The sequence below is a fragment of the Ictidomys tridecemlineatus genome, chromosome 2 (genome assembly GCF_052094955.1).
Source record: "Ictidomys tridecemlineatus isolate mIctTri1 chromosome 2, mIctTri1.hap1, whole genome shotgun sequence".
In the NCBI taxonomy this organism is placed as follows: Eukaryota; Metazoa; Chordata; class Mammalia; order Rodentia; family Sciuridae; genus Ictidomys; species Ictidomys tridecemlineatus.
Genome location: NC_135478.1, coordinates 71,153,646 through 71,166,188, shown reverse-complemented (window position 1 = coordinate 71,166,188; position 12,543 = coordinate 71,153,646). Strand labels below are relative to the sequence as shown.

The window sequence follows — 12,543 nt, the reverse complement described above, 5'->3', positions numbered from 1 at the left end:
CCTAAATATTAGTGTCTAGTGGGGTTTTCCCTGGAAACAGCTAAGAGTCTTGGAACTCTCCACTCTAATTAATTATGTGCATTATGCTTCTGTGGTACTAGGGATTGAACCTAGGACCATGCACATGCTTGGCTTTTTTTTTTTTTTTTTTTTTAATTTTTGATACTTGTTCCTTCGTGGAGTAATTTAACTTGTTCCACCATCTCTGCATTTTCTAGAATTTGTAAGTTAGAGGCTCGATTTTAATAAGATTAAACATTTTTGAGAAGACTACTTCTATGTAATTAAGATTTGTATTTGATTTGTGTGTGTGTGTGTGTGTGTGTGTGTGTTAGAGTATATTACCAGAAATATTTTATTAATGGGATACACACTCAAGGGGTTTGGGGACAATATATTATAAACTTTTCAAAGAGTTTTGCTATAAAGAGAGCATAGGAGCTGGGCATGGTGGCACATGCCTGTAATCCCAACAGCTTGGTAGGCTGAGGTGGGAGGATCATGAGTTCCGAGCCAGTCTCAGCAAAAGCGAGGCACTAAGCAACTCCATAAGACTCTGTCTCTAAATAAAATACAAAATAGTGCTGGGGATGTGGCTCAGTGGTCAAGTGCCCCTGAGTTCAATCCTTGGTACTCCCCGCCCCCCACAAAAAAAAAAGAGAGAGAGAAAGAGAGCATAGAAGGCATGGGGTCAAGAAAAGTTTTGTCTTTTAAAGGTAAATTTAGAGCTGGACCCCAGCAAAGATGTCATTCTTCTATAAATAAGCATAATTACACTTAATCTGTATGTGCTATTATATCCTGACTCAGGTCACCCAAGGTCAAATTTTGAGCCTGCCATTACTTACTGTGTGACCTTTGGTAAAATGACTTCACCTCTCTTTGCCTCTGTAATATGAATAAAATAATCAAATTTAAGTGTTTTAGTTTCTTACTGTATTAGACAAAATATCCCATAATTTAGCAGCTTATTGCAACCATTTTCTTACACTCATAGATTCTGTAGGTTAGGAATTTCGGCATTGCTCTGCTGTATAATATCTGAGGCCTCAACTCAGAACTAAGAAACTGGAAACTGGAATCATGAGAAGTCATAGCTTTCATGTCAGATATCTAGGATGCCAGGGTGGCTCCAAGCCAGGACCTTCTCCCCATTGTATATATCTTCCATACAATCTGGTGGCTATTCCATTCTTCCGTTCTCAACGTGGAAAATATTCCTTTCAATTAGGCAGCTACTGCATGGCTATCCTGACCAACTTAATAGTCCCTCAGCATCCTATAGCCACAAGAAGAGTGAATAAGACTTTACAATGCACCATGCTTGGGAGGGTCTAAGAAATCTCAGGCCATGTGAGACAGCAGCAAATGTGTTTTCTGCTGTTGGATAGAGTAGAAATGTCGTTTACTGTTAATTCATAGTGGTTTTGAGTTCTTCTGTTTGCTGCTTTTCTGTTTAGTTATTCTTTCAATTTTTTTTCTTTTTTCCATACCAGGACACTTAACCACTGAGCTACATCCCCAGCCCATTTTTTTTGTTTTGAGACAGAATCTCTCTAAGTTGCCTAAGGCCTCACTAAATTACGGAGGCTGACTTTGAACCTGCCATCTCCTGCCTCAGCCTTCCCAGTCACTGTGATTACAGGTGTGTCAAAGATTCAGACTATAATTATAGATTTGTCTATTTCTCTATTCAGTTCGATCAGTTTTTACTTCACATTTTATTTTATTATTTTTTAAAATATTTTATTTGTTGTTGGTGGCCCTTTATTTATTTCTTTATGTGAGGCTGAGAATCGAACCCAGTGCCTCACACATGCTAGGCAAGCACTCTATACTGACCCACAACCCTAGCCCCTACTTCACATATTTTATAGCTCTTTTATTTGGTGCCTACACATTTAGGATTGCTGTGTAATCTTGGATGTTTGACTTCTTTGTTTTTTGTATTTAGTGTCCCTCTCTTTTTCTCTGATATTACTATTGCCACTTCTTCTGCTTTGCTCTGATTAACATTTGTGTATTCTTTTTTTTTTTTAAAGAGAGTGAGAGAGAGAGAAATTTTAATATTTATTTTTCAGTTATCGGCGGACACAACATCTTTTTTGTATGTGGTGCTGAGGATCGAACCTGAGCTGCATGCATGCCAGGCGAGCGCGCTACCACTTGAGCCACATCCTCAGCCCAACATTTGTGTATTCTAAGACTTTCTTTGGTTTTCCCTTTATTTCTGAAAAGTTTTGGTTTGGTTTGGTTTGATTTGGTTTGATTTGGTTTTTTTTACAGTGCTATGGAACAAACCCAGGGTTTCACACATGCTGGGCATGTACTATACTGTACCCTTAAACTACAGCCCCAGCCCTCTGAAATATATTTTTACTAGACATAGAATTCAAGGCTAATAGTTCTTTTCCTTTATCACTTAAAAATATTGTGCCACTTCCTCTGATCTCCATGGTCTCTGATGAAATATCCTCCTTCAAATTATTTTCCTTTACAGGCAAAATATCATTTTTCTTTGGCTTTTATTTATTATTTTTTGCTTTAGTGTTCATAAGTTTAATTGCATGTCATGATGTGGATTTCCTGGGTTATTCTACTAGGTTTCACATATAGATTTATGTCATTTTTTTGTCTTTTTTTTTTTTTTTTTTGTGGTGGTGGTGGTAGTGGTACTAGGGATTGAACCCAGTGGTACTATACCACTGACCTGTATCCCCAGTTCTCTTATTTTTTATGGGTCTCACTAAGTTGCCAAGATTAGCTTCAAACTTGATATCCTCCTGCCTCAGCCTCCTGAGTAGCTGGGATTACACCTGCATGTGCCACCATGCCAAGCTAGTTTTTTGTCTTGCCAAATTTTCAGCTGTTACTTTTTAAAATATCTATTCAGTCCATTCTCCTGTCCCCCCAAGACATTTATGACACCTTAGATCTTTTGTTACAGCCTCACAGGCTCCTGTTGCTCTGTTATTTTTTTATTTTTTATCTAACTGTGTTCTCTTGGTCAGACAAGGTAATTTCTGTCTTTCTTCCTGATGACTCCTACATTCTGCTTTGAGCCTTTTTCACTGAGTTAATTTAAGTACAATTGTGGTATTTTGGGTTGTAAACTTTCCATTTGTCTCTTTATATCTGCTGTTTCTTTGCTAAAATTTCTTGTTTTTCTTTTGTTTCAGTTATGTTTGCAACCACTTGTTGAGACATTTTTATGATGGCTACTTTAAAATCTTTGTCAGATAATTTTAGCATCTCTTTCATCTTGGTGTTGGCCCCTTTGGGTTGCCTTCCCCGCTCCCCCCCCCATTCACTTTGAGATCATCCTAGCTCTTGGTGTGATGAGAGATTTTTGAGTGAAACCTAGACATTTATTATGTTATGAATCTCTGCATCTTTTTTAATCTCCTTATTTACTTTTTATTGGTACATTATAATTAAACATAATAGTGGGATTCATTTTGCCATTTTCATACAAGCAATCTCCTTTTCTAGGTCTCATTTAAATTTTCTGTTTAATTTGACTCTCTCTGACCCTCCTCCGGCATGCCTAAGAGATGGGTGATGCCAAGTAGAGGTAGTTCATGTTTCACACTTGATCTTTATAACCTGTATAACACGTAAGGGGAATGGCTCCTTTGTATCATTGGGCAGTGAAGGTACATGCCCCCTACTTTCTCTTTCTGACACCACCTAGCAAGATGGGAGAAGGGAGCCTCACTATTGAAAAGTGAGGGCGAAGTTCTGGTTCCCTCACCACTGGAGTGGGAATGGCAGTCTCAGCTTCCTCCTTGGCTCTTCTGCCCCTGACAGAGATTTGGGGTGCATCGTTACAGCTTCACAGGAGTGGGCGTTTTAGCCCCTGATCAGCCTTTTGGGTGATATTGACTGAAGTGGTTAGTGCATAAAACTTTTCTGCCTGGCAGTGCTGCACCTTCTTTGTATTTTGACTAGTGAGAGCAGCTTTTGTTGGGTACTTTTTTGTCTGAATCTATTAGTGTTTCCAAATTGCCAGTTTCTTTAGTTCAAATCTGAGATACACGAACCAACAAGAAAACCCAGAGTACGTGCCATTATTTCATTCCTCAGGCCCCTTTTTCCTAACTGCTCTACCTTTGCCTCTACCTTTCAGAGTTTCACTTAGCTTGTTTTTATCTATAATGTCCAGAGACTTTAGTCATACCTAGCAGACATAGGGGAAAATATTTAAACTCTAACTTCCCTGAGGCAAAAGTGTTGAGACCGTGGATTTTTTTTTTCTTTCTTTCTTTCTATCTTTTGCAGTACTGGATTAAACCCCAAAGGCAATCTACCACTGAGCTACACCCCCAGTTCTTTTCTATTTTTGAGACAGGGTCTTGCTGGGTTACCCAGGCTGGCTTTGAACTTGTGTTCCTTCTGCCTTTGCCTCCCAAGCCTCTAGGATTACAGGTGTGCTCCATCACAACTGGCAGGGACCATAAATTTTTAAAACTACTATATTACCTACCCTACCTCTGTGGTGAGGATTAGATGAGATTGTAAAATTAGAATTATTGCTGACACTTGGGAGATTGTAAATCATAATGGGGACCTAGATACAAGGCAGTGTGGGCTTATTTTAGATCCCATGGTGCTATGGGCTGTGGATAGCTGGGATGAACAGATGCAGAAAGTAGTGTAGAGCCAGTGCTAGGAAAGTCTCTGCTCTTCTGTCCACCGTATCTGCAGCATGTAGGGGCCAAAAGGGGTCGGAGTTGACCCTTGTTCTTCCTCAGAGGTCTGAGCCCAGTGGCTTCTGCTAAATTGTAATCTTCTTAGGCTGTGGGGATAAATTCCTGGCATTGCTGTTCAAGTTTTTGTTCTCTTGTCTCTATCTTAGGAGATAGTGCAGCAAACCATGAAAAGGAGGCAGAGGAGAGAGTGGGAGGCACGGAGGTGAGTTTTGTGCATCCAGTAGCTCCCCCAGTACCAGGATCCCATTCTCCATGAGCTCTGTGGTGCCATAGATACCTGTTATTTTTCCTAGGTGCTGCATGCATTTTTTTTTCCATCTAAGGACAATTCCTTTAGTTTTGAATCTCAGGGCCAACTGCTTCAGAAGTGAGCCTGTGGCTACTTGCATCAGATGTGAGTTTGAGTCACCTCCCTTATTGCTCTCTGGTTCCAAGAGTGATAGACCCAAAGTTCTCCCAATTCTATGCCATTTGTTAGGGGTGATGGTCCTTGGCTCTTTTTTATTAAGTTTTTTAGACGTGGATATTTTTATTTACAAAATCTATAAGTGAGTAGATGTATAAAATTCTCCTTGGAAATAAAGTATAAATGGAAACTGAGAACTGAGTTACCCATAATTCCTCTCTCTATTGCAATTGTAAGAAAAACAAAATTTTAAAAAATGAAAGTATTATAAGGATTATTCTAGCTTGAGATGTATATGTAGCAGTATCATTGAAATGGGCACTAGGGGAATTCCTTGCTAGATCTTTCCATTAAGTTCTCACTGGGCCATCTGCCTGTTGTTCCCTGCTGTTCCAGTTGAGGTAAAGAGCCTGTCCTCTTGTCCTCTGGCTGTAGGAAGGAAAGCTGCCCCCTCCTATAAAAAGATAATGTGAAATCACGTCACCTAATTCAAAGAAATTCTGGGTTTGGATTTCTCTTCCTGAGTTATCCATACTTATACATATTTATATAATCAAAATATGCATCTAATTTTGCATTTTCCAATTAATATAACCATTTCAATAATTATGAACAGCCCTTATAAACTTCTTAGTACTTAATAGACAATTTCTCTTCTTTTTTAAAAAAATCTTTTTGTATTAACATATATTAATTATACATATTAATAGGTTTAGTGTGATATTTCCATACATGTATACAGTATGTACCTATCAAATCCAACCCCCCTGGATTCAATCCCTGCACCACAAAAATAAAAAATAAAAAAGGTCAGGTTTTCTCTCTTTGTTATCTCCAATATTCTGCTATCACAAGACTGTAAGGCTGCGATGAAGAACTTTGTACACATGGTATGTTTTTCTTAATTGTTCCTTTGGATTGTTATTTTGGGTTAATTTCTCAGAAGTGGAATCCTAGAACCACATTGTTTTACATTGTACATTGCCACAAGCAATTTATGTCTATTTCTACTGAGTGTTGTGTAAATACATTCTACTAAAGATAAATAAGTGAAAACAAATAGTACCAAATAGTACCACAATTGTATTTCTTTAAAGACTGTGAAGTTTCAGCATTTTTCCAAATATTCAGCTTCCTGTCATGCAGCTTCCTGTTAAAGGACCCACCTTTTATGTCATTACAGAAGAGACATACTCTTTGACTACGAGCAATATGAATATCATGGAACATCGGTAAGTCAGGATAGGTATAACTCACCAGAAAGTTCTGATTCTAGGGGTCATTATCATAAAACAAGAGGAAGGAACAGAGGTTTTAGAGCCAAGAAAATCTGGTTTGACTCTGAGATCCACATTTCTACTTCCCTTGGGCAAGTGGTTTATCTTCTCTTGAGTTCTTCCTTGATAAAGAGAATACAGATAGTTCCCAAGTTATAATAGTTCACAATTTGTTTATTTATTTATTTACTTACTTTTTGGTTGTGTGAAAACCGTGCATATTTAGTAGAAATTATGCTTCTAATTTTTTTAGAGATGAAGTCAGTCTCACTATGTTGCCTAGGCTGGACTTGAATTCAAGCAATCCTCCTACCTTAGCATCCCAAGTAACTACTAATATTTTCCTAAAGATAATTGGTTTTTTTTTTTTTTTTTAAGAATCAGGCAGCCGAGTACAGTGGCTTACTCCTGTAATCCCAGCAGCTCAGGAGGCTGAGGCAAGAGAATTGTGAGTTCAAAGCCAGCCTCAGCAATGGCCAGGCCCTAAGCAACTCAGTGAGACTAAATAAAATACAAAATGGGGCTGGGAATGTGGCTTAGTGGTCGAGTTCCCCTAAGTTCAATCCCCAGTACCAAAAAAAAAAAAGAATCAGGCAATACTCCATTCCATAAAATATAATAAATATTCCACATACATCAGATTTTGAATTTTGATGTTCTCTTGCACTACTGATACTCTTTGGCAATGCTGGGCAGTGACACCAAGCCAAAGCTCCTTCTAGTCAGTTATGGTATCATGAGGATATACAACCAATACTCTGTAGTGTACCATGTAGACAGATTAGGTATTTTCAACTTCTGATAGGTTTGTTGGGATATTCCTGAGTTGAGGAACATCTATAATCCTCATTTCAGAGGCAATTGTTAGGATGGTTCCTTGCATCCTATAGGTGCACAGAGAACAGCAGCTATTATATTTGTTCATCAAAAACATATGTAATCTCTGTGCCAGAGAATAAAACCTTAGATTTACAATGGCATATCAATGTGTGTGTTTTATAGAACAGATTTTTTTTAATTTTATAACTTTATTTTATTTATTTATTTTTATGTGGTGCTGAGGATTGAACCCAGGGCCTTGCATGTGAGAGACAAGCACTCTACCGCTGAACCATAACCTCAGCCCCTATAGAACAGAATTTAATATAGAAAACATACTGTATTGACTTTGTTCTTGTTGAGCAGAGCCCAAGGCCAAAGTAGTCCTAGAAAATAAGTTTTCAGCTGGGCACAGTGGTGTACATCTGTAATCCCAGTGCCTCAGGAGGCTGAGGTAGGAGGATTGCAAGTTCAAAGCCAGCCTCAGCAACTTGGTAGAACCCTGTGTCAAAAAATAAAAGGCCTTGGGATGTGACTCAGTGGTTAAGCACCCCTGGGTTCAATCCCTAGTACCAAAAACAAAACAAAAGAAAATTTTTCAATAAAATATATCCTATATATAGTCTTAGAATACTGTATTTCCCATGTCCCTTTTATTTTCAAAGTTTCATTGTCTTTTTTTTTTTCTTATTTTTTTAGTTGTAGATGAACACAGTATCTTTATTTGTTTATTTTTATGTGGTGCTGACGATCGAACCCAGTGCCTCACATGTAGGAGGCAAGTTTCTACCACTGAGCTACAGCCCGAGCCCTCCATTGTCTTTTGAGGAATCATCTTTTGACCCTCTCTGCTCTGTCCCAGCAAATGACAAAATTTTAAGCAGTGGATAGGGAGGGTGTTGATGGACACTCAGAAAAGATGCCCATCTCCCTCCATATATGTAGATAATTCCCTTTGAAATCGTTTTTCTGGAGGAAGCCCAGGATCTTACAGCTAAGAGGACTTTAGAGTCTTGATCAGACACCAGTTCTCCCACAGTCTCCTACCAAACCCACATTTTCTGCTGGGCCTGCTAAATGCTTCCATCTGTTGACTGCCCTTTTGGAAAGACCTTTACTGGGGTCCAGAGGCCCTTCCCTCTAATATGCAGGTAACTGGAACAAGGGCCCTACCTCACCTGGTCTCACCTTCCTTCTTTGAAACTGCCAGCCAAGTAGAAGGAGGGCAGATGCAAAGCCAGGCAAACAGTGTGTTCTTCTGACATTCAGGTTTAGTACTTGCCTCAGATATCACCAAGTAACCCTGTGAGATATATAGAGGTCCTGCCTAATGCTGCACCTGGGCTGCCCCCTGGGTAGCACTTTCTTCCCACTCTTCCCTTGCCAACAACAAAGTATACAGATAATAATGACTTTAAGTAGTGGAGGAGAATGTGCAGGTCTGTTGAATTCTCTCAGTCTTTCTCCCCTCAGTTTAATGTGGGCTTGTTCATCACATTAAGCTGAAATCCACCCAAGCACCCTGGTCTTCAGGGGCTTGACTAGGACTCTGCTGGCCTAGGTCTGGCCTAGTTGTGTTGCCTTTCTCATGAGTGCAGCCGTTTTGGGCCTCAGGCTTCTCTGCTTTCTTGCAGTCAGCTATGGTGATGTTTGACCTGGCATGGATGATGTCCAAGGACCTAAATGACATGCTGTGGTATGTAGCCCCCTCCCCCAACCAGGAATGTCTAAAATAGCCCATCTGAGATTATGTATGACCCTGGTCTTCCTAACCATGAAGCTCTGGGGGCTTTACACAAACTCAGGGGGTGAAAATTGGGACTGAAGTGCAGCTCCACCCTTCCTAATTCATTGCCTTGCACTTGGTAAATTCAGGCAGCCAAGGAGTGTGATATTTGAATGAGGCAGCCTCACTAAGCATCCTTGCAGCCCTGTCACACGGTAAAATATTACACAGAAAATGGTTCTGATTTCTCTCTGCAGATTGCAGACCTGCCTAAGCCAGTTACTGTCAACTTGGGTTGATCTAGAAATAAATTCTACATTTTCTCTGAGTGAAAAGTGTGTAGGTATGGCTGACTCCATCACATTAGCCTGCTGCTTGGGGTCCTTGTTTTCTCCTCTGCAATACACATTTACCAAGGCCCTCCTAGCTTTCACCATCCACTGTGGTAATTATATTGGTCTTTGTGGAATTAGGACTTTAGGACAGCCAATGGAGTTGTGTAGAACCACGAGTAAACCGAGGAGTTTTGTCCTTGCCTGAATGTGAGGGTGCTGGCTTGTTGGCCACTGCCAGTCTTCAGCTCTTATCCCTGTACTGTGTGTCAGCGCTTGTTCATGTGCCCACCAGCTATCCTCAATCTGATGGCTTAGTCCTGAATTAATAAACACCATTCCCATTAATTGGAGGCAAGCTGTAGCCTAAAAGGTCCTCCTTTGGCCTCTATCACCCTGAGAAGTCCACTAGATGGAGCCAGTGGTTGGAGGAAGGAACAGCAGCCCTGTAACAGTGACATTGCACCTGACTACCATGTTATTTTGGGATTTCTGTCCCAGAACCACTAGCAGCCTGGCCCTAACAGGAGATGAAGGGAAGCTGGGCATGGATATTTACAGCATGTCTTTTACTGGATACTTTTACTAGCATAAGCCTAGTACCTTCATGTCTGATCTGTGACAAAAACACAGAAAACTCAATTATACTGGCAGATGCCCTAATGGTTCTTATCTGACCTGTGTCAGTTTATGCCTATCCAATCATTGCTCTGGTGCTGGGAGCCTAACCTTGTGTTTTCTTCAATATCCAGGGGAAAATCTGGCCTGAGATAGCCCCTGGTCCTTTAGACAAAAGGTACAAATTTAATATGTTATCATAATAGAAAATAAGTTCAAAGATTATTGCTTAAGATTTCCTGGGCAGGGAGTGCCCAGGGAGTTGGGAGGCCATGCTGACAGGATACTCCTGGGTATATTGAGCCAGGGCTGTCCATCCTGTTACCTGGCTCCATAACACAGGCCCTGCCAAGCCCAAGTGGGATGTAGTCAGCTCCATTGCCTTCTTTCTTTCCAGGTGGGCCATTGTTGGACTGACAGACCAGTGGATACAAGACAAGATCACCCAGTAAGTATGTGCTCCCTTATTTTCCAGGGTTAGCCCTATCCTGTGACTATGTGACAGCGTGAGTTTGCAGCAGGGAGGAACATCACTGTAGGTTCCTGTGGAGAAGAGGAGGAAGCAGATCCTCCTTGAGATGTGCCCTTGTCACCAAGAAGAACTTAGTGTCTGTGGCCTGCTTTGGCCTCTTCATCACCCTGAAAAGTCCACTAGATGGAACCAGTGATTGGAGGAGGGAACTTAGTCTCCCCTTTTCTGGTGCTGGGGCTTAGAGGCAGGTGCTGAGGAGTGGCCATGGGAAACCATGGGGTGTTAAGGGAGAGATGAGAACTAGGCAGATGAGGGAAGAAAGGTGGAGCTGGGGAGTAAGGGTGCCAGGGAGTTTGAGTTTGCTCACAAGGGCAAAGGAAGGCTCCAGAGAATTTTAAGAAGGGCTGATATGAAGCAAAGTCTCTTTTTGCCCCTTGATGGATGTGGAAGATTCTCCATTCGTTAGACTCAGAGCTGAAAGACTGTCCAGGACATGGACACTGGGGCAGGGGTGGAGCCTTGAACAGTACCATGTATCACTTCCCATCCCCTCTTTTTCATGGGATAGCTTAGCCTCCTCTGGCCATCATGTGGGACATCTTAAGAGAATTGACAGGGACTTCAACCCTGAGGTGCTGATCCTCTTCCAGGGGACACACACAAATGTTCCTGAGCGATCTGGCATAGTCACTGCTTGATCATTAGATTCCACTTATAGTTTGAAGAGGCCCTATGCATGCTATGTCCTTCTTCCCCTGCCCCACCCAATTCAATCCTGCTGGTTAAACCAGGAGCTTGAGAGCCCCAAGCCTCAGACCTGGAGCCATTGCTTGAACTGCTGCATTACCACAACCTACCACCTCTCTGTGCCACAGTCCCCTTCTATGAAGAGTAGTATAGCATATGTACATGTATAAGGTAGGCTCTAGAAACAGTGGCTCAGGCAGTGGCAGGTTCCTGTCCTCACCTGAGGTGAGGCCTGCTGTCACCATCCTGTTTGGTGGCCCTCTGGGACCTGGAATGGGAGCTGCCCACCCTGGTGCACTTGGTAGCACTTCCTGTGTTGGTCTGTATTTGCTGTCACTTATGGAATCTGTCTACTTAATTATGTGGGCTAGCAGCCTGGCCAGGTCTCTGCAGTACCCACCCCCAAGTCATGTCACATACCACCCAGCTACTCCACCCTGCCCAGCCCATTCTGCTCTACCCTGGCTACTTGGTATCTATGTAGCAGGTGGCCATACTTCCTCAGTCGTTATATAGGGATGGCCTGCATGGTGGGTAATAAGAAGATGGTCCAGCCTGTGGTGCTGTCTTTACAGAATGAAGTACGTGACAGATGTTGGCATCCTGCAGCGCCATGTGTCCCGGCACAACCACCGAAATGAAGATGAGGAGAACACCCTTTCTGTGGACTGTACACGGATCTCCTTTGAATATGAGTATCCTTATAGCCCAGGCCTTCAGGCTTCAGGTAGCATCACTATCTCCAGTGTTTTGCTCAGCAGGTGCTGTTTGCTTAGTCACTGGGTGGGGCCCCTGCCTACTTCCCTTTGTTATTACTCATTTGGTTGTAAAATGAAGCTGTTGCATGTTCCACCATTAGTTCTTCCCCTCTAGATCCCAGATCCTACTTCCCTTATGGCATATTTGGTAGCCACAGAACTGTGTGGGAAGCCACGGAGAGTTGAGGTGGAGGACAGCAACTCTTGGGATCCCAGAGTTAGGAGGAAGGGAATGGCAGTGAAGACAGGATACTCCAAGAATCCAGAGAAGTGGTGGCAGGGTGCCAGCATGACCATGGAAAACAGGCAGTGCCAGCATGAGTCCTGGGGAGGAGAAGCCTGTGATGAGGACCATCCACAGTCACAGCCATGCTCAGGGGACCATAAATGGTGAAGGATGAATTCAAAAAGAGGGTTGAGGGTGGAGGCTTCTTGGTTGGTGTCCTGATGGAGTGCTCTTAGAAAGGATAGATGGTGGGTAGGCTGAGCTAGGTGGAGCAGGCAAGGACAGAACAGGATGGCAGACATTCTTCCATGTCCTATGTTGCCAACACTGTTCTTCATGACCACAATATAGGGCATTCAGAATCCCTGCACCTCAGTTTCTCCATCTATCAAAGTAGGATAATAGTGTGCCTCACATAGTCCTTGTACAGGTCAAAGAGCTCCAGGTTAC

The 12,543-nt window shown here is 42.0% G+C and overlaps 1 protein-coding gene across 2 annotated transcripts in view; it reads left to right on the top strand.

The window, feature by feature from the left end:
• The window catches only part of Cdc45 (cell division cycle 45), a 32,291-nt gene that overhangs the window by 8,445 nt on the left and 11,303 nt on the right, over positions 1-12,543 (top strand). For both annotated transcript variants that reach the window (XM_021732696.3, XM_005334531.4), the window contains exons 6-10: positions 4,859-4,914; positions 6,302-6,350; positions 8,849-8,910; positions 10,288-10,338; positions 11,685-11,804. In XM_021732696.3, the coding sequence (XP_021588371.1) occupies positions 4,859-4,914; positions 6,302-6,350; positions 8,849-8,910; positions 10,288-10,338; positions 11,685-11,804 (338 nt within the window). The remainder of the gene's footprint in view (positions 1-4,858; positions 4,915-6,301; positions 6,351-8,848; positions 8,911-10,287; positions 10,339-11,684; positions 11,805-12,543) is intronic.